At 40.5% G+C, this 22,203-nt stretch overlaps 1 protein-coding gene across 3 annotated transcripts in view; it reads left to right on the top strand.

Annotated features, from left to right (window-relative positions):
* MAP2K6 (mitogen-activated protein kinase kinase 6) overlaps nt 1-22,203 on the top strand; it is a 121,634-nt gene that overhangs the window by 65,024 nt on the left and 34,407 nt on the right. For 2 of the 3 annotated variants that reach the window (XM_041725501.1, XM_041725502.1), the window contains exon 2: nt 13,011-13,077. In XM_041725501.1, coding sequence (XP_041581435.1) covers nt 13,011-13,077 — 67 coding nt within the window. Of the gene's footprint in view, nt 1-9,907; nt 9,989-13,010; nt 13,078-22,203 lie in introns of those variants that run through there. The other variant, XM_041725503.1, reaches the window with a different exon arrangement.

Consider the following 22,203-nt stretch of genomic DNA (forward strand, 5'->3'; position numbering starts at 1 on the left):
CCGAAAGAGTGTTCTTAAAGTCAGGATCAAGTAAAGATATCTGCAGTGACCATCATATTTAATTATTTTTTGATATAGAAGCCAATGAACCTAAATAAGAGGTATGCATATTTAAAAAGTATATGGGGCATCTGGCTGGCTCATTTGGTTAAATGTCTGACTCTTGATTTTGGCTCAGGTCATGATCTCAGGGTCTTGGGATCAAGCCCTGTGTCTGGCTCCTTGCTGGGTGTGGAGCCTGCTTCAAATTCTCTCTCTTTCCCTCTATCCCTCCCTAGCCTTGCATATGTGCTCTCCCTCTATCTATCTCTCTCTCAAAGAAAAAAATAAAGTGCGTAAAATTAATGGAGAAACAAATGGATGATTAACAGGTGGTATTGGGACAAGTATCTAGCCATTTGGGGAAGAGGAAACAATGTTCCTACTTTATAAAAACACAGCGGCCATAAAGGAACACAAACAATTTTAATTTTATATAACAAAGGCTGAAAACCCCCAAATGTGTGGTGTGTGTCCATGTTGCAACACAAACTACCAAAGGGGCAATGTCTTTTCTTATAAAAAAATAATAATAATATAAAAATGGGCAAATAGTTTGAACAGGCAGTTCATAGAAAAATAGATAATGGTAGACATAGAAAAAAGGTAAAATATTTCAGCTTTATTAAATATTGAAAAAGTGATTAAAAACAATGAAGTACTCATGCTTATTAAATTGACAAAGATTAAAAATATTGTTGAATACTAAGTGTTGTTGAAGGATTATTTATTTATTTCTTCTTTTTTCCATCAAGAGTTTGAGAGAGTTCATGAGGATGTATATAATGCAGCAATATAGCCTGCATAAAAAAATGAGACCACCTGTGAGGGAGTCTTGCCAAGCAAAAAAGTCAATTTTGAATCTGATCAAGTTTTAATTTGCAGAGGAAAGTGTTGTACCAATAGGGGATATATATCATGGGCGAAATCCAGTGGGAAACTTGATAGAACAAATGACCAGATTTCTTAAAAAAAAAAACAATTTCATGCAGAGGGAAGGACAGACAATAAGAAATGGAGAGAGAGCTTATAGATAAAGAGTGAGACAAGAAACTTTATCAAGCAGTCGTCAAACATAGATCTGATTCTGATCCTAATTCAAACACATTATAATTTTAAAATATTTGAGATATTTGTGAGACCATTAGAATTTTGAACACTGAGTAAATATTAAGAAATTATTTGTTTACATGTAATAATGCTGCTGTGGTTATTTATTTTTATTTTATTTTATTTTATTTATTGTATTTTTTAAAGATTTTGTTTATTTATTCATGAGAGACATAGAGAGAGAGAGGCAGAGACACAGGCAGAGGGAGAAGCAGGCTCCATGCAGGGAGCTTGATGTGGGACTCGATCCCGGGTCTCCAGGATTACACCCTGGGCTGAAGGTGGCGCCAAACCGCTGAGCCACCCGGGCTGCCTGTTTTTGTTTTGTTTTGTTTTGTTTTTTAATAGTCAGTTTCTGGGGCACCTGGGTGGCTTAGTTGATTGGGTGTCCAACTTTTGGTTTCAGCTCAGGTCATGATCACAGTCATGGGATCCAGCCCCACATCAGGCTCTGCACTCAGCACAGTGTCTGCTTGAGATTCTTTCCCCCTCCCTCACTGTCTCCCCCTCTGCTCTCTTCCCTGCCCCTGCTCATGCTGTCTCTGCCTCTCTCAAATAAAGAGATAAATAAAATATTTTTTCTAAAAAACAGTCAATTTCTTTTGGAGATACTTGATAAAATATTTATGGATGAAATGATTTGATGTCTGGGAGAGTGGGTGGGTATAGATGAAATGAGATTGGCTGTGAGCTGATATTTGTTGAAGCTGAGGAATGGGTTCATGTGAATTGATTATAACTGTCTTGTTTACTTTCCCGTGTATTTAAGATGTTCCATAATAAAATGGTATTAAAAGGGTAGTAGGTAAGATGGGCAGTCCAGATGGCTCAGCAGTTTGGCACCTGCCATGGGCCCAGGGCGTGATCCTGGAGACCTGGGATCGAGTCCCACGTCAGGCTCTCTGCATGGAGCCTGCTTCTCCCTCTGCCTGTGTCTCTGCCTCCCTCTCTCTGTGTCTCTCATGAATAAATAAATAAAATCTTAAAATAAATAAATAATAAAATAAAAGGGTAGGTAAGACACAAACAAAAAATACTTCCTGGAATGTGAATGTGAATATGAGTCCCAGTTTGGCCCTACGCATTTCAGCCACCACCCCATGGAAGGACACGCAAAGAAAAATATTCACAACATCCATAAGCAGAGATTGATACAGGAGAAGCCAACTCTTCTAATTATTGATGACATGTTTTATTTTCTAAGAGTCTTTATAAAGAGGGCATTATGTAAGGTGATGAGAAGACACATCGTTACAGAGATGAATTTCAGAGGTCTTTCTTTAAAGATGTACCCTACTTCATAGTAGAACATAGCTCAATAGCAGAAATGGTATGAAATCGACTCTACACTGGTAACACTGGTAACACAGATGAGGAACTGTGTATTTCTTTGCATCTCTTCGTCTTCATGCAACTTGGTTGAATCAGAGTCACTCCTCTGTAGTTTTCCTTGGCTAGCTGGGAGGTGATCACAGTTCTATTAAAAGTGTGACCTTGGACCAGAGGGAAAAGTCATCCACTTCTCCCAAGAAAAAAAAATTCAACCCTCTGACTCACTATCCGCCTGCTTTACATATTAAAAGAGAGCTTTCTGTAATTCAGTAGCTATTGAAGAAAATCTTTATATTTTGGAAAATTTCAAACATATTCAATGGTATACAGTACAATGAGCCACCATGTAGCCATATCACTTAGTTTTGACAGTTACCAACTCATGGCTAATCCAAGTTCATCTAGATCTCCACTCCCCGACCCACTCCCCCACCACCATATTATTTTGAAGCAAACCCTACAATCGGATTATTTCATTTGGAGACATTTCGGTACTTAGCTCTAAAATATGAATGCTAATTTTAAATCTAAATTAAATTTAGCCCACCATTTTGAAAAGATCAAACACATCACCAAATTTCTTAGCAACCTGTTGCCATATTTTAAAGTGGTATTTTAACACCCGTATGACTACGTATGACTACATTTCCTCTCGATAAAGACTCATGAATGAAGCAGCACATAAATGAGGAAGGTGAGCGCAGACTGTGGGGATTCCCCACCTAACCACTGCCTGCCTCCTACCTTCACGCTGGGCCCAGACCACAAGTAAAGGGCATTGACTGTGATTTGCTGTTAGGTTCTTTCAAGAACACATAGTCAGCATCAAATTGTTGACACGACAAAACATAGTTCAGCTCGATCTGGTCTCAAAAAAAAGAGCTTCAATCACATGAGGTTGTAAGAAGAGTCTGCTGAGTGCTTTCGTTCTCTGAAAACAGGACCATTTCTAAATGAGTGCTTCTCTAAACACTCTGGCTTATTCCTCTTTGACGCATCCCGCAATTCTTTGTGTCCTTCACTGATTCTTCATTCGCATCTCATTCTGTCAAAATGTTCTTGCCTTGACTGCCTGTCATTCTCTTGCTCTTTTTGTTTCCCTGACTCTCATTCAACTCTTTACCTCTGTGTGTCACTCCCAGATCTGCGTATTTACTCCCCACCCCCAACCCCCACCCAGCCTCAAGCTCCATTCATCTGCTTGAAATCTGTCAGAGGTCACCCCACATCTTACACTTAACATGTCTGCATTGGAATTCATTATCCGCCTTCTCCCCACCACCTACCCCAATTGGCCTGACTTTCCACATTCACTCAAATTTCATTTAGGTGTGGAAAAGCCAAATTACTACTACTATTACTACTACCACCTGTAATACTACTACTGCTGCTGCTGGTCCTGCTGCTGCTTATCTTCTAATCTTCTACACCTCTAATCCAGTGAATTTCTAGAGCCTAGGGGTGTTGCCCCCATGAAATTTAAGCAGCTTACTTATCAGACAGATTGCTGTGGTCGCTGCCTCTTACTTCTTGGGTGTAGTGCTTAACTCCTACGTGGGTGAAACATGGGGGATGGCTTTGAAAAGCTTGCGGTCCAGTGTGACGCAAGGGGGAGCAGATGGGTTTCAATCCATGTAGGAAGGGAGGCATTAAATATATATTCAGACTACTGCAACCAGACAGGTGAGGAGCATTTTCCTGCATGTTTTTATGGAAGGCTCCATGGAAGAGAACATGCTTGAGCTGAGAGTTAAAGTTGAGCAGTAGAGACAAGTGAGGACAGCATTTTGGGCAAAACATAAGCAAAGACCTGGAAGCTTAAAATGCCAAGGTCTGTATATATGGATGTGTGTGTGTGTGTGTGTGTGTGTGTGTGTACCCTATTTCCAAATATTCTGCAGATATTAGATTCATCTTGTTACATTATTTTTTTGAAATGTGGATGACATGACATGACCTCTTCAACTGAACAGCATAGATGACTCCTTTTCTTAAACCTGAAATTTAAATATTATTAGTTTTGGTCTTCCAATCTTTGGCTCCAACCTCTGCTTTCATTTTTCTCTGTAGTACCATCCTTCACTTTGTCTAGAGTAGACAACTCACAATTTTTTTGACTCTACCACAGGTCCTTCTCACTACCACTGGGAGCTCATCCTCATTCTGCTTAGAATCTCACTGTTGTATTTCTGCATTCTGGTTGCCAAAATCCTACCCATTACTTAAAAAAAAAAAAATTATAATGGAAACATTTAAATATGTAAAAAAAAAAAAAGACCTAATAAGATAATAAATCCTCATGTAGCCTTAAATCCTACCAGTGGTCAAAGGACCACCTAAAATACCACTTCCCCTGTGAGATCATTTTTTTTTTCATTTCCCTCTTCTGCTTTGAACCTCACATGTATTCATGATGCAGTAGTTGTACTGTACATCACAGGTACTCTGATATTACAGGAACTGGTTTTTCTTATCGCCTCTTTCAAAGCAGAATTTGTAGCTTGATGAACTTCTTGTTCCTTGTAGTGTCTACTTTGGTGAGTTATTAACAGTTTCAGCTCAAAGATAGAGATAGCCCCATTAGGAGCTTCATCTGGAATTTCTTACTAGCCACAAAGAACTGATTGGTGGTGGGGGAAGTACCAGAGACTGGGCGGAATGTGACCTTATCATCATAAAGAAAGAAATGGTGAAAAAAGGAGACACTCTACTTAGACATATACTTGACAAGGTGTTCTTGACCCTGGCTAGAACATTCAATCATTTGTGGAGAGTTAAAAAAAAAAAAAAAAACTATGTAATGCAGCCACTTTGGAAGACAGGTTAGCAGTTTCGTATAAGACTAACATAGTCTTACCATATGATCCAGCAATCACATTCCTTGGTATTTACCCAAAGGAATTAAAAACATATGTCCACATGAAAACCTGCACACAGATGTTTATAGGAGCTTTATTCATAGCTGCCAAAACTTAGAAGCAACAAGATGCCTGTCGGTAGATGAACTGTGGCACGTTCTGACGATGGCATAGTATTCAATGCTAAAAAGAAATTTGCTATCAAGCTGAGAAAAGATAAAGGAATATCACTAAGTGAAAGAAGCCAGTCAGTATGTTTCTAACTATATGACATTCTGGAAGAGCCAAAACTATGGAGACAGTTAAAGGATACCAGTGGTTGCTAAGGGTTGGGGAGAAGGAGGGATAAATAGGCAGAGCACAGAGGGTTTTTAGGACAGTGAAAATACTCCATGTGGTACTATAGTGATATCCAAACATGTCTGTATAAGTCAGTATATGTCACATATATCAGTATACACTTATCCAAACCCGTAGAATGTACAACACCAGGAGTGAAGCTCAATGTAAACTATGGACTTGGGGGTGATAACGATTCATCAGTGTAAATTCATCAGTTGTAACACGTGCGCCACTCTGAGGGTGGGGATGTTGATGATGGCAAGGCAGGGGACAGGGGGCATATGGGGACTCTCTGTATCTTCCCTTCAATTTTGTTGTGAACTTCAGACTGCTCTTTAAACAGTACGTCCTTCGTAAAGAAAGATGTGGAGTCAGAGGCCACACTCCCAGAGATCCTGAGTCTGTAGAGCTGGAATCATTCCCATGGTCAGTGGGAACCAAGAGAATATAGTTCCAAATTGATGAGCTGCTTGAAAACTGTAATTTTAACATAAATCACATAAGAGAGGAAGAACAGAGGAGGACATCTGAAGAAATAAGCTGCCCATACAGGGAACAGTCTATTTAGGTCATATTTTAAAAAAAATTTAAGGACAACCATGCAAAAGAGAAAAGAAATTGGTATATATTAAGCGCCTGTTAGCTGTTAGACCCTGCTAGATATCTTCACACATATTGTGCCCACTGAGCCTCTCAATGACCCAAGTCTCTCATGTCCCATTAGCAGGCAAGGAAACTAGGTTTAAGAAATGTGTTCAAGCTCACCATGTTAATAAGTGGCACAGCTGGAATTTAAACTGAGGTCTATTGGTATTTAAGTTTGTGCTATTTCTTTTTTTTTTTAAAGATTTATTTATTCATGAGCGTCAGAGAGAGAGAGAGAGAGAGAGAGAGAGAGAGGCAGAGACACAGGCAGAGGGAGAAGCAGGCTCCATGCAGGGAGACCGATGTGGGACTCGATCCTGCGTCTCCAGGAGCACACCCCGGGCTGAAGGCGGCGCTAAACTGCTGAGCCACCAGGCTGCCCAGTTTGTGCTATTTCTACTCCAGTTTCTTTTTTCTATTATTTCAAGGGCTCAATACTCACATTCAAAACAGTTGAGAAAGTAATAAATAAATATTCAGTCGACAACTATTTACGATGTGTAGGCAGTGAGCGAAATCACTACCATAATGGAACCCATACTGGGAAGATAGATGCTAAACAAGTAATAAATGCAGAAGTAAACACATAAATGCAAACATAATGCGGGATTATGAGAAATGGTATGAGGAATATAAATGGAGGACAGTCATGGAGAGCCATCTGAGACAGATTGGACATTTTTGTAAGGGGTTTAAGCTATTCATTTTTTTATTTATTAAGTTTTTAAATTTTAATTCCAATATGGTTAATGTACAGTGTTATTTTAGTTTCAGGTGTACAATGCAGTATCTCAACAGTTTTGTACATCACAACAAATGCACTCCTTAGTCCCCATCACCTATTTCTCCCATCCCCCACCCCACCTTCCTTGGGGGTAACCATCAGTTTATTCTTTTTATTTTTTATTTATTTTTTAAAGATTTCATCTATTCATTTGACAGATTAAGAGAGAGAGAGAGAGAGAGAGAGAGCACAAATAGGCAGAGCAGCAGGCAGAGAGTGAAGAAGAACCAGGCTTCCTGAGGAGAAAGGAGCCAGATGCCGGGCTCAATCCCAGGACCCTGGGATCATGACCCAACCTGAAGGTAGACACTTACCCGATGGAGCCGCCCAGGAGTCCGCATTGTTCTTTTTTAGTTAAGAGTCTCTTCCTTGGTTTGTCCTCCTCTCTCTTTTCTCCTCCGTTGTTCATTTGTTTTGTTTCTTAAGTTCCACATAAGAGTGAAATCTCTGACTCGTTTCACTTAGCATTATACTCTTTAGCTCCATCGACATTGTTGCAAATTTATCATTTTAGCATTTCATTCTTTTTGATGGGTGAATAATATTCCGTTGTGTGTGTGTGTGTGTACCATATCTTCATCCATTTATTTGTTGATGGACACTTGGGCTGCTTCCATAATTTGGCTATTGTAAATAATGATACAATAAACATAGGGGTGTACATATCCTTTTGAACTAGTGTTTTTGTATTCTTTAGGTAAATACCCAGTAGTGCAATTCCTGGATTGGAGGGTTGTTATATTTTTAGGTTTTTGAGGAACCCTCATACTGCCTTCCAGAGTGGCCGCACCTATTGGTATCCTTGCCAACAGAGACAGAGTGGACATTTTAAGCTAAAATGTCCGAGGTTCTGTAAAGTGCATTGAGTTCACATTCTGTGTGAGATGCTAGGATATGAAAACTGGACATGTGGACTGTGACCCTGAAGGGGTGTTCAGGAAGGTCTGGGAGGGTTCTGTGGGGGTGTATGATAAAAGAGCTGGGTATGGAAATTTGGCTTCCTGTCCACAAGAGGGCTAGAGCCTTCTAGGCAGAAGCAGCACAAAGATCCATCTCCCTCCTTGAAATCCATCTCCCTCCTTGAAATCAAAATGACTGCACGTTTTAACACAAACTTGTCAGCTTTCTTTCTCTAAATCTTATGTAGTTCTGAAGAAGGTTGGCACACTGGCTGGAGTCTCAGTGGTGGGTGAGATCCAGGGGTTTCAGGGGGAATGGAAGCATCTGCGTCCTATCGCTGTTGCAAAGTCAGCTTTCTCCCTGCACTCCCTTCCCTCTGCCCTGCTCTGTTAGCTGCTTTGCCTCTGATCATCGCAATTTAATAACATCTAATGACACTCCTCTGCCGATTTCAGTGCCAGCTCCCCTTGGGACTTAAGCCTAGATGCAAGTATTAAAGAGAGGGCAGCCAAGGCTTCCAGGTTGCCAGTTACTTGGCTGGAAATCCCATTCACGTTGGGAAACAGATTTTTAAAATAAATCTGGCACTGGAAGCGATGCCATCCTTTTGTAAAGCTGTGTCAATAATCATAAACCCTCATAATCATGCCCCCCAACCTCTCGGCCAAGCTGACAAATATTTAGGCGTCAGCGTATCCTCATGATGCCACCTTCTGTTGACCCTGTGGGATTCTCTTGCTGTTTGGGTTGGCACTGGCTCACAGTCTTCTGTTTTATGTAATAAGGCACATGAGAGAAGCTCTTTGTACATAGCCCGTCCGCGTGGGTACTGAGCAAGAGGTCTTGTGTACCCCATCATTTTCGGTATGGTCAAAGCTAGTGAACATTTCTGTGGCCTGGGAAATGTTTGCTAACTATTGGCAAGGTTTTTATTTTCCAGTGCCATTTTGCTCCGGGCCAGGATTATAATGACCCGGCTTTGGTTTAAGATGAATTTTGCAAATATATGTGTGTGGTGGGGCTACATTTTCAGAGAAAACAAGCCTGGGTGTGGCCCAGGCTGATGTAATATAGCACTGCAAATGCTCAGGCAAGCCAACGAGGCTTACCCTTTGCAGATTGTACCAACAATCGAGGTCTGTAGGAGGACACAGGAATTCTCTCATTCTGAGAAGGTGGTTACTAGCATGTGACACAACACAGAGCCTATTTTCTGATATGTTTTCCGTGTTTGCTTCAGCCTATCAAGGGAAAGGGCCATTTAACGCACTTGGGCACTTAGTTGTATCATTTACATTTCTTCCTCGCTGAGTTTCTTTCTTCCTCTTTCTTTCTTTCTTTCTTTCTTTCTTTCTTTCTTTCTTTCTTTCTTTCTTTCTTTCTTTCTTTCTTTCTTTCTTCTTTCTTCCTTCCTTCCTTCCTTCCTTTCTTTCTTTCTTTCTTTCTTTCTTTCTTTCTTTCTTTCTTTCTTTCTTTCTTTCTTTTTTTCTATCAACGTGGTGTTAAATGTTAACGTCAGGTGTTGGCAGGCCTTGCAGGGGGAACAGATTGCTTTGAAATAAACACAGCTGGGAACTGACCACATATCGTTTTTCTTTCTTTTAAGAAATGAAAGAAGCATTTATAGAAAGGCTGGAGCATGCATGACTGTCCAGAATTCCTTTATAGATTTGTTTTCTTCCATGTCGGGGTAACGGTTAGTGTCACGCCTTGGTGTCCAAATGGACCCACTTTTCCTTCTTTCTTTGTGAAGTTGCGGTTTGCTGGGAACAATAAACTCAGAGAGGTTTGCTGCAATCTGCACTTGAGAGGGTGGAGTCTATTCAGTGCTGCTTCTCTCTGCTGAAGTGTGGTCTTCAGAGCTAAGCAAAGAATGCCTTGTGTGTGGTGTTCTTCTGCTAGCCTTGCTTGCAGCCTTGAAAACCTCATCCGAGTCACTCCTGGCCTCTTACTGGGCTCCTCTTTCAGTGATGGGCAAGTAAGTGAATTGTGGAATTTTGGTGCATGTGTCTGCGATTTTTGTTTGATTTGATGCACTATGGAAAATGAATGCAGGGTATGTTATAACTGTGTAATTCAACCAGGTTTGGTATCTTTTGCAAGTAGTTGTCTTATTGCTGTCAGAAGAGAAGCAGGAGCCTTTTTTTCTCACACCTGGAAGACTTTATTTTTGTTTTGGTCATTTATTCCTTTAGTCTCTGTGCCAAGGGTTTCTCTCTCTCTCTCTCTCTCTTTCTCTCCCTCTCCCTTTCATTTACTCTTTCTTTGCATAGACGTTTCAATGATTTGTTGAGTTATAGTAGAATAGTGAATTGTTAATAATCAATTGCTATGGTAGAAAATTGCATTGCTCTATTTTTCAAAGGCAGTTTTCCCCATAAATAGCTCTCTCTCTTGACATCTATCTTGTCAGAGCTGAGTTAGAAATGAAGAAGAGAGAGATACGGGAATATAACTTTGGTTTGCTTAAATGGCGTCGGGGGAGCCTTTTTTCACAGGCAAAATATATTTAACTTTGGTTTTATTTTGTTTTAATGGAGAGGACTACAGGGTTGTATCTGCTGGGATTATCTGAAATACCTGGCACCTGGGTGGGAGTAGAGATGTGGTCATCTGGACAAATGGCACTTGTCGTTCATTCCTCACTAGAGTATCCCATTTAAAGTAGCATCCTCTGTCAATTTAACTGAGACCCATGGAGAGGAACCGTTGGAATTAGGCCACTACATCTATTTGGATTTTCACTATCAGATCCAGCACTTATCATCGTTCCTGGGATACAGCACAGCTCCTTGTATTATCCACCATATGTATGGACAAGGCTTTACGTATTGTCTAACTGACTAACTTAGTAGTGTGTGCTAAGCAGACATCTGAGCTCCAGGAGGAGGAAAGTACATAGTGAGTTTTGAGTCTTATGAAACACATAGATGAGTCCAAAGTAGGAGAGCATTTGAGAAAACCTGTTACAATGAAGGTGGACCTGAAAGGCTTTCTCTGCCTTGGCTACTGCCAAGCATATTTTTTCTTGGCTTTATACAACTTGGCAGAGTTGGTCTTGATTTTGGATTCTGAAGGCATAGAGAAAAAGAGTCAGTTACACATTATCTTGGACTGAGATAATCTGACCAGTTCCACTCATGAATTTCTTAAATGACTTACTCTGTTTTATTGAGACTGTACAGATCCTTTCTCTAAATGATTATAATTAACCGCTACTTAAGATAAGTCTGTTCATTCATATGTGATACCCCCTGGCCTTCCTATCCAGCCCAATAAGGTAGGGATTAGTATTATTTCCCCATTTTACAGTTGAGGATATTGAGAGTCAGTTGAAAAGTGACTCTGGAGGTTACTTGGTGAGGGAAATACTAGATGTAAACTGGTTTTTTAAAAGCTCAAAATCTCATGCTCCTCTTGCCTCCCGCCCCATCTCTGAACTCCTTCCATTGTAGAATAGGAGAATAAGCTGTGACTTGGGTGTTGGAGACCTAGATTCTGATCCTGGCTGGGTTGTTGCTGGCTCTCTGATGTTGAACAGTTACTGAAGTCTTTGGATGTCATTTTCCTGTAAGGAGGTTATATTCTTGATGTCTTATGTTTCTTTGCATCTTGAGAATCTCTATCAAGGGATTTGTCCAGGGCTGGTGTCATTGCTGTGGTACACCCCTGCAATGTAGAGCAGAGGGGAGAAAAGAAAGTAGAACTATCTGCCTTCTATCCAGATCTGTTTTGGTTTCCCCTGCCAAGCAGGAAGAGATACAGGATCTCCTTAGGTGAGGAATATTCTGGGGCCTTAAGAGACTATTTTCTTGGATCTGTCTCCTGAGCTGGCATTTCTCAGTGCGTTCTTTTTTTTTTTTTCCCCTTGAGATGTGGGGAGGGGCAAGAGGAGAGGAGAGACAGAGAATCTTAAGCAGGCTCCATGCCCAGCACAGAGCCTGACACGGGGCTCGATCATAGGAACCTGAGCCCAAATCAAGAGTTGGATGCTTAACTAACTGAGCCACCCAGGTGCCCTGTCAGCCTATTCTTTTTTATTCATCAACAAGATTATTTGAGCCAAAGTCTCTGCAGTTTCAATCCAGAGATGAACACGTGGATTACAATCCCACCTGGCCCCAAAAGAAGTGATAACCTCCCTGCACGAGCCCATCTGTTATCTTATTCCTTTTTGGAACAGGGTAAATGTAAATAAATATTACTCTCTCCCTCCTTTAGGTGTTTCAGCTTATGGCAGGTGGTTGACAAATGGGCAGGGCAGAGGAGCGGGAAGGTATTGTTTATTCTCCCTCCGTAGTTAACTCTATCAGTTGTTTACAGATCAAATTAGAAAGTTATAAGATACTAAGATAAGGGTGATTATATTTGACTGACATTGAAAAGGAAAAATTCTGTAGCTACCATTTACCATCTACCATTATTATGTACAGGAAAGAACGAAGAAGTTGAAACAACCACCAGCAGGGAGAAGAGGGCAGCTCTCCTGAGTAAAGAGAGTTATCATTCTTATACCGGTAGTTTCATCCCTTTTTTTTTTTTTTTAAGATTTTATTTACTTATTCATGAGAGACACAGAGAGAGAGAGAGAGAGAGAGAGAGAGAGAGGCAGAGGCAGAGATATATAGGCAGAGGGAGAAGCAGCCTCCATGCAGGGGGCCTGATGTGGGACTCGATCCCAGGACCCAGGATCATGCCCTGAGCCAAAGGCAGATGCTTAACCACTGAGCCACCCAGGTGCCCCTGACAGTTTCATCCTTAAGTGGTGAAAAACCTCACCCATGACCACGATCTGCATTTGGGAAGCTGTGCTTTGCCTGGTGCTTGGGTGCTGGTCACTCACAGACTTCCTGGCTAGGAGGTGGGGTTTTTGAATGAGGAGGTAAGAGCTCCACGTTCCCAGGCTAGCCCTTTCTCCTTCACTTCTGCTGCAGTGTCTCTGTCCCCACACTCATGCTGTAATACAGACCTTAACTTTATGCTTATGTCTTTCCCCGTAGGCAGGAAGCGGAACCCTGGTCTTAAAATTCCAAAAGAAGCATTTGAACAACCTCAGACCAGTTCCACGTAAGTTGACAAGATCATCGTCTTACTCCAAACACTTCACTTTACAGATTTCCAGGGAAGGGGAGTTCATTTTTGGGCTGATGAGCAATGCCTTGACTATGGAAATCACTGTTAGAAAGAAGAGCCCCCCCCCTTTAAAAAGATTTTATTTATTTATTCATGAGAGACACACAGATTGAGGCGGAGACATAGGCAGAGGGAGAAGCAGGCTCCTTCTGAGGAGCCTGGCACAGGACTCGATCCCAGGACCCCAGGATCACGACCTGAGCCAAAGGCAGACACTCAGCCACTGAGCCACTGAGGCGTTCCAAGAAGAGCCCTTTAAAGCAGGGAGCCATGGGCTCCCTGCTCTGAGACCTGAAATAATCAGGTCAGTCAGTCTATGTTGAATGGATAGCTTTGAACTCAGCGTCTCACCTTACTGGTTGGCAGAAAATGGAGTGTCACAAATGCATTTGGCAGATGGGGTCCTATGAAGTTCAGAAAGGTCCCTGGATGTGGATTTTTTTGCCTTTTCCACATAGACTTGAGCAAATAAGCAAATCCCTGTGAGAGCCACGACTATAAAACTTGGGTTGAGATGGAAAGATGGTATTTGGTAAGGACTCAGCATCCTGACACCTAAATCCTGTCCCATATAAATAGAAGACAAAATGAAGTAAAGGAACTTTTTAATTTTAATTAGCAGAGGCTTTGGCCCAAATCCCTAAGTGAGCTCAAGTCCCGGTGAAGCAGGATTACCCTCTCCTTTAGCCTCCCCCTTATTTCTTTTTCTCTCTGTGGGGTGGTGAGAATACCTCCTGTCCCGCTGGAGGTATGACTATGTTATTACAAAGCATCTCCTTGGGAGGAATGGAAATTGCAAGGAAAAAATTCGGAACAGAAGTACAAGAGAGGCAGAGGAAGTATAAAGAAAGGCCATCCCAGTGGAAGCTCGAGACCAAAGGCCTTTGCTCATCTCTACAAAAGTGTCTCCCTTTCTAAAGGTTTTTGGCCTTCACCATGATTCATCCTATCAGAAATTGCCCCTTCTGGTGGTGGAATGTTCTGATCATGTCTACTGTAAGACTTTGTTGAGACCATTGGCTATTCCAGGAGTGGTATGAAGAAATGTTCGGTTCAAGAACATTGAAGTATGGAGCCGAGTGGAGAGCCACTCCTCAGGGTAGCTCAAGGGCCACACTCACCTTAGACAGTTCCTTTAGTGAGACCCTACAGGACTAGGTTCTTTTCATATCTGCTATGGAGAGAGATTTCTTTTTTTTTTTCTGGCCCTTTTGGTTGTTTTTTTTTTTTTTTTTTCCTGTGGACCTGTGACCTGTGTAATTCATAACTTCTCCCCTCTGATTGGTTTCTCAAGAGTTTAGACTCAAATATATTGCTTCCCTGTACTATCTGCATAGGACTCTATGTCATAGACTTTTGAAACTTTTCCACTTGAAATGATTGTAGATTCACAGGACATCACAAAGAAATGCACTGGGAGATCCCATATACTCTTCCCCTGGTTTGTGTCCTCTCCTCCATGTTAACATCTCACACAATTGCAGCAAAATATCAAAACAGAGTGGCATTGGTGTAAACCTAGAACTTATTCAAATTTCACCAGTATTCTAAGTTCTTGTGTGTGCATTTGTGTGTGTGTGTGTAGCTCTATGCAATTTTGTCACGTGTGTAGCCTTATGGAACCACTACCATAATCAAGATACTCAATTGTATCAACCCCACAAGACTCTTTGGTGTTATTCCCTTAGAGCCACACCTACCTCTAACCCCTAGTCCTAACCCTCTGGCAACCACTAATCTGTTCCACATTTCCATTTTGTTTTCATGGTTGCTGCATAAACGGAATCATGCATCTATTTGAGATTGGCTTTTCCATTCCACGTAGTTTCTTTGAGGTTCATTCAAATTGTTCCTTGTATCAACAATTCTTTCCTCATTATTACTGAATCCATTCCATGGTATGGATATACCATGGTTTCTTTTAACCCTTTAGCCTTAGAAGAAGATATGGGTAGTTTCCACTTTGGGGCTGTTATGACCATAGCAAGTTCTTGCGTGAAAATAAGTCTTCATTTCCCCATGGACATATGTCCAGTAGTGCAGTTGCTGGGTCATATGGTAAGTCCATTTTTGAAATAACTTCCAAAGTATTTTCCAGAGTGGTTGTACCATTTTACATTCTTATTAGCAATTTATGAATGATCCAGTTTCTCTGCATCCTTGCCAACATTAACACTGTTTCCCATATTAGTCATTCTTTTTTAAGAAAAATATTTATTTGTGTGTGTGAGAAAGAGAAAGTGCAAATTGGGGGGTGGGGGGGGCGAAGGGGAGGGAGAGAGTATCTCAAGGAGATTCCCTGCTGAGCATGGAGCCTGACAGAGGACTCTGTCTCATGACCCTGAGATCTTGACCTGAGCTGAAATCAAGAATCGGGCACTTAACTGACTGAGCCACCCAGGTGCCCCCTTGGTCATTCTGATCGATGTATAATATCATATCATTGCAGTTCTCATTTTCATTTCTCTAGTGGCTAATGCTGCTGAGTATTTTTAGGTGTTTATTTCCCATCCCTATATCTTTGATGGTGAAATATCTGTGCACGTCTTTGCCTGCTTCCTAATTAGATTACCTTTTTTAACGTTGAGTTTTGAGACTTCTTTCTATATTCTAGACACGAGGAGTTTGTCAGATATGTGATTTGAAAACATTTTCTCCTCATCCTTTTATTTTGATTAAATCCCGCCTAGCAATTTTTCCTCTTACGGGTCGTGCTTTTGGTGACAATTTAAAGAACCCATTGCTCCACACTTTGTTCTTATGTTTCAAGATAATTTTGGCTATTTTAGGGCTTTTCTTTCCATATTAGTTTTAGAAGTAGCTCATCTATGTCTACAGATGGACTTGCTGAGATTTTGGTAGGAATTATGTTGAACCTTTAAATCAATTTAGGGAGTACTGACGTCTTGACTACACTGTCTCCTAGTCCACGAACCTGGTAGCAAGTAGCAAGTCTTTAGATTTTCTTTGATGTCTTTCACCAATATTTTATAGTTTTCATCATACAAACTCTTTGCATTAGGGTTGTGAATATTTTTACCTAAGTATTTCATTTTGTGGAGGTAACCATAAATGATACTCCATTTAAAATTTCGGTTTCCACCCATTAAGGGTCAGTGTATTGAAATACAATAGATTTTTCTGTATTGCTCTTATAATCTGTGACCATACTGAATTCACTTAGAAGTTCTAGGAGTGTTTTTGTAGAGGTTTTTTTTTTTTTTTCATTTTTGTAGATTTTTTAGAGTTCTATGTAGATAGTCATGCCATCTGCAAATAGAGACAGTTTTCCTTCTTCCTTTCTGAACTGTATTTTAAAAAGCTTTTATTATTTTTTTGCTTTATTTCAGTAGCAAGAATATCCAGTACTGTGTCACATAAGATTGGTGAGAGCAGGCAACCTTGCTTTGTTGTTACAGGGAAAGCATTCAATATCCTACCATTAGGCATGATGTTAGGTTTTTGTAAATTGAGGGTTGAAAAAGTTCCTCTCTAGTCATGGGGTATTGAGGGTTTTTATTGTTAATGTGTGTTGAATTTTTGTTAAGTGCTTCTTTGTGCATCACTTGACACAATCATAGATTTTTCTTCTTTGTACTGTTTATATGGATTGCATTATGATTGATTTTTAAATATTAAACTAGCTTTGCATACCCAAAATAAATCTCACTTGGTTGTGGTACATTTTTTTTTATATGTCATTGGATTCAATCTGTTGAAATTTTGTTGAGGATTTTTGCATCTAAATGCATGAGAGATGTTCATCTGTAGTGGGTTGTTTGGAGTTCTTTTTTTTTTTTCATTGTGTTATTATTTTCTGGTTTTGACATTAAGGTAATTTGGCCTCATAAAATGAATTGTTAAGAGTTTCTTCTGTGTTTTTTTTTTTCCTGGTAGACACATAAAATCTGTATTAATTCTTTTTTAAAAATGTTTGCTAAAATTCTCCAGTGAAACAAAATGAGCCAATATATTTCTTTTTTCCTGGAGCTTTTAAAATACAAAATCAATTTCTGTAATGGTTGTAGGACTCTACAGATGATCTGTTTTTTCAAGTTTGGGTGGTTGTAGGTTTTCAGGAAACTGGTCCATTTCTCCTAAGTTGTTGAATCTATAAGAGTAACATAGCTTCTAGTATTTCCTAATTATTCTTTGAATGGCTGCAGGACATGTGATATCCCAGTTTTTCCTGAGATTGGTAATCTGTGCCTTCTCTCTTGTAGTTTGTATCAGTCTTACTGAGGTTTACGAATATTATTGATTTTTTAAAAAGGATTTTATTTATTTATTTAGAGAGCATGTGTGCGAGAGGGGGAGGGACAGAAGGAGAGGGACAGAGAAACTCAAGCAGACTCCCCACTGAGTGCATGGAGCTTGACTCAGGGCTCTGAGATGAAAACCTGCGCTGAAATCGAGAGTCACACGCTTAACTGATGGAGCCACCCTGGTGCCCGTTTTTTGGATACTTTCTTATGTCACCCTTCCAGTTGTCTTACATTCCTTCCCTTTAAATTTTTAGTCCTCATTTTCTTCTAACTTATATTGATTTTCTGTATTTTGTGAATTTTATGAAAGCCACAATAAATCCTTCCTTGGTATAAACAAATGAATAAAAACCTACGCAATGATAAACATAGTTTCTGTGTTGTCTTTCCCTCATGTGTTAGAATAAACTTTGAATATGATTTTCTTTTTCACTGTGTAAAGCTAAGAGCATCGCTTTATTATTATAGACTAGACCACTTTAGCTCATGGAGAGCCTTATTATTAGTAGTTGTATTTTAATACCGATTCTTATATTTGTAGTCCTAAAGAAGTAGCTTCCACATTTTGTGTTTTTCTTGGCGATATTTTAGGGTTGGCTTGGTGACTCTTACCATTTATACCCTGCCTTCTTCTGCCGTACTACACAAAAATAAATATCCTGGGACAGAGCTCCATTCTTCCTAGTTTCGTGTGTGTGGTCCCTCTGCTTGAGCTCTTTCTTTGAGTAACTGATGCCAATGTGTTTTTGGCTCAGGTTTCTGAGCTGTCCCCATACTTGATTGGCAACAGCTAATTCTGAATTGATTCTGTGCTAGTGAGTATTATTCCAGTTAACCCTCCCAAGAAGCTCAGGAGGCAGTTACTGTTACTTTTACTTCATAAGTGAGAAAACAGATCTGTACAAGGTCAGGTGCTCAGAACAGTTGGGCATCACTTCATGGGTAAGAGTTCAGGCTCAAGCTAGAATGCTTAGGTTCACATTTGGGATCTAAACTTCACTAGCTGAATACCTTTGGCAAGCTCCCTACCCCTACTAAGCCTTAGTTTCTCCTTCTGAACAATGGGAGTAAATAGTGATGTGGTTGGTGTGAGGAGTGGGTATCATAACCCTATTAAATGCTTAGCCTAGTTCCATTATAACTTCTCAAAGAAGGTTGCTCCAAGTCACTGCTATTATTATTACTAATCCACTTAGTAATTATTAATAATTATTATAATTAAGTGGAAGAGCTGGCATACAAAGTCAGGGCTCTCTGTCTTTCAAGTATATGTTCTGAGCCACATGTCAGACTGGTAGAGAGTGTGGTCAAATAGTCTGTGGCTAGCAAAACAAGAGGCAGGATCTTTTACTTCTATAGTCGAGAAGACATCATTGTGAGGCTCTGGGTTCTAATGTCACCACGTCTTTGAAGGACTTTAAATTATTTAGTCTTTTTTGTTGTTGTCAGCTCTTCACATTAAGGTAGAGTTATGAAAATTAAAGAAGATATTTTGTACAAAGGCTATGGCACAGTCTCTGGCTTAAGTAGATGCTTAGTAAATATTGTCAAACAGATGAACAATAGTTGTCCTAATAACCAGTAAACTGATTATTTATTACTTAGAATTACAAATAAATAATTATTATAATAAGCCAAACAAAGCCTATTGTTCATAAAAGCCAATAAATACTAGGGGTACCTGGGTGACTCAGTTGGTTAAGTGTCCAACTCTTGGTTTTTGGCTCAGGTCATGATCTCAGGGTTGTGAGATGGAGCCCTGTGTCAGGCTCCATGCTGAGCGTGGAGCTTGCTTAAGATTCTCTCTCTCCCTCTTCCCCCTCTTCCTGCTCCTGTATGCATGTGTACTCTCTCTCAAAAAAAAAAAAAAAAAAAGGCTAATACTAGGTGACCTTTGGAGTATCTTTGACCTTCCGGGGAAGGAATTTTGTAATAAGCTTGTTTCTTTCCCCAGAGGACTAAAATATTGAATAAGCAACAGAGAACGTACACCCACAGTGAACCTCCTGCAGAGACTCAGTGCCCCAGGCAAGCTAATATGCCCAGCCCTGGACAGAACACAGTGTCAACTAGTCTAATATGAGCCATCAGCCTTGGCTCCATCATTTGGTGCTTTTGGCTGACCTGATGAGTCCAAAGGCCTCAGGCTTGGGCGGATTGATCATTTTCATTAGAGGGGGCCTTGGTGTTGGGAGTAGGTTCCTTGGATTCCATCAGACTTGGACTGAAACCATGGCTTTACCACTTGGGAGCAAGTTAGTTAAACTCTGAGCCAAATAGTTTCTCATCTGGACCACGGGAGTAATGCTGCTCGTAGGACTCTGTGTGTGTGTGTGTGTGTGTGTGTGTGTGTGTGTGTTTAAAGAATTAAATGAGATTTAGGTAAAGCATTGCACCCAGTTCACCATATGTCCCTTTCTCTTTAGGTCAAGACTGAGATTCAAGTGGCATGAGTTTTATTTTCAGGCCGGGTGGGCTAGATGGTTTTAGCAAATCTCTGTGCTTTTCTCATTCTGGAAGATGTCATGACCCCCTCCTATTCGGTAGAGGCATAATGCAGGGTTAGTACAATACTGGAGTTCAACAAACTTTTTTTTTTTTTTTCAAAGGCCAGCTAGCTAGTAAATGTTCCAGGCTACCTGGGCCACAGTGGCCTCTGTCGGATATTCTTTGTAGTTTGTTTTTCTACAACTTTTTTTTTAAGATTTTATTTATTTATTTATCCATGAGAGATACACAGAGAGACGCAGAGACATAGACATAGGGAGAAGCAGGCTCTTCATAGGGAGCTCGATGCAGGATTCGATCCCTGGACTCGGGATCACACCCTGAGCCGATGCAGATGCTCAACCACTGGGCCACCCAAGCGTCCCTTAAAGATTTTATTTATTTGTTCGTGAGAGACACACACAGAGAGGCAGAGACATAGGCAGAGGGAGAAGCAGGCTCCCTGCAAGGAGCCTGATGTGGGACTCGATCCCAGGACCCCGGGATCATGACCTGAGCCAAAGGCAGATGCCCAACCACTGAGCCACCCAGGCACCCCTTCCTACAACTTTGTAAACTTGAAAAAAAATCATTCTTAGCAGAGCCACAGGCTGTAATTTGCAAAGCCCTGCATGAATCCTGGAATACCAGAGGTAGAAGAGGTCTTCCCCTGTGCCCTCCTTGGATGGCAAGAAAGCAGAGGTAGCCCAAAGTAATAGTGACCTTTCTGTTGCTTCATGCTTTTTAAAAGGAAGGGTGCTGAACAACTGCAGAAGAGTTTTCATTGTTTATGATTGTCACATGTTTCAAGTAATACTCGTCTTTATTTCAGAGTTCCATTGCAATTAGTACAAATCATTGATGATGAAAGAAAAATCACTTTGGAAATTTTAAGAATGAGCGATCAGATTTTTAGAAATTGAATCCTCTGGAAAGTATTTCTGAAGAAAACCTCCCTGCTTATAAACACAAGATCTATAAAAACATCCCTAGTGTGTGTGTGTGTGTGTGTGTGTGTGTGTGTGTGTGTTCCTCTGATTCTCTCCCACCCAGTCCCTGGTTTTAAGTTAGTATAGAAAACTTAATTTTAGTGCATTTCAGAGGGATTTTGAGGTGAGAGAGGGCTTGCCATTAAAACTTTATGTTCATATCTGTGTTTACATTCCCATTGTTTCCTTATTGTTTTATTTAAAGATTATTTTTAAAAAAGATTTGTTTATTCTTGAGAGACACAGAGAGAGAGGCAGAAGCACAGGCAGAGGAAGAAGCGGGCTCTCTGCAAGAGCCTGATGCGGGACTTGATCCCAGATCCCTGGGTCACAGCCCGAGCCAAAGGCAGCCGCTCAACCTCTGAGCCACCCAGGTGTCCCTTTTCCTTACTGTTTTATTGAGTTAGTTTCAGCAGAAGGGGCGGAATTATAACACATTAGGACTGGGAAAAATTGTTATGGGCTAGGATTCCTTTGTCCCTTCCTATCATCTTCCCTTCCTTCCATTTTTCCTTGTATTTTTCTAGAGACTATTCTGGAATGGAATGTCTCCTTAAGAAGACCTGGGTCTCTTTGGTCACCCTGGACTCTAGCAGCCCTAGGATTCTTTCATCTTTTTGTTGTGATACTTTGGGTGCATTTATTTTAAGAAAGCGCATTTTGGAGCTTCTAGCTAGTTGCATGGCCAAAGCCAAACATCTTTCTCTTAAATGGATTGATACCAAACTGGGTGGTAGAAATAAATATACATGAGGGCACTGTATGCTTTCTCTCTGGAGACAAAATCAGCCAAGCTCTGGCTGCTGAGATGGCCCCTGGATAGTGTGTGTGCTACATACGGAAGAAATTTCACAACTGCATCAGGTAGCCTGATAGAAGAGGAAGTATTCTGATCTGCGAACTGGGAGACCTGGGTTAGTTGTGACCTTGGGCAAGGTCACTTCACCTCTCTGGACCTTTTTTCCATCTATAAACATGGGGACTAGATAGACTTGGAATTATTATGGTTTATGAATTTTGTGAGTTAACCATGTGCTAATTATTGTTTTTTAAAAATCATTGTGGAAAAATGTGGTGGAATAGTTGGGCACATTGGTGTTCTTGGATGAAAGAAGAAGTTTGGGGCTTAGAAGAAGAGTATAAGTATTTATATAATCACATACACCTCACTCGTATTTATTGGACATTTACTCTATGCCAGCCATTCTGCTAAGCATTTTACTTGGAATATCTCAGGATATGCTAATAACCTCATGGTAAAGAATAGAAGCTCAAAGAGATTGTCATTTATTTTATTTTTTAAAAATATTTATTTTAGA

The sequence above is a fragment of the Vulpes lagopus genome, chromosome 12 (assembly GCF_018345385.1).
Source record: "Vulpes lagopus strain Blue_001 chromosome 12, ASM1834538v1, whole genome shotgun sequence".
NCBI classification, from domain to species: domain Eukaryota; kingdom Metazoa; phylum Chordata; class Mammalia; order Carnivora; family Canidae; genus Vulpes; species Vulpes lagopus.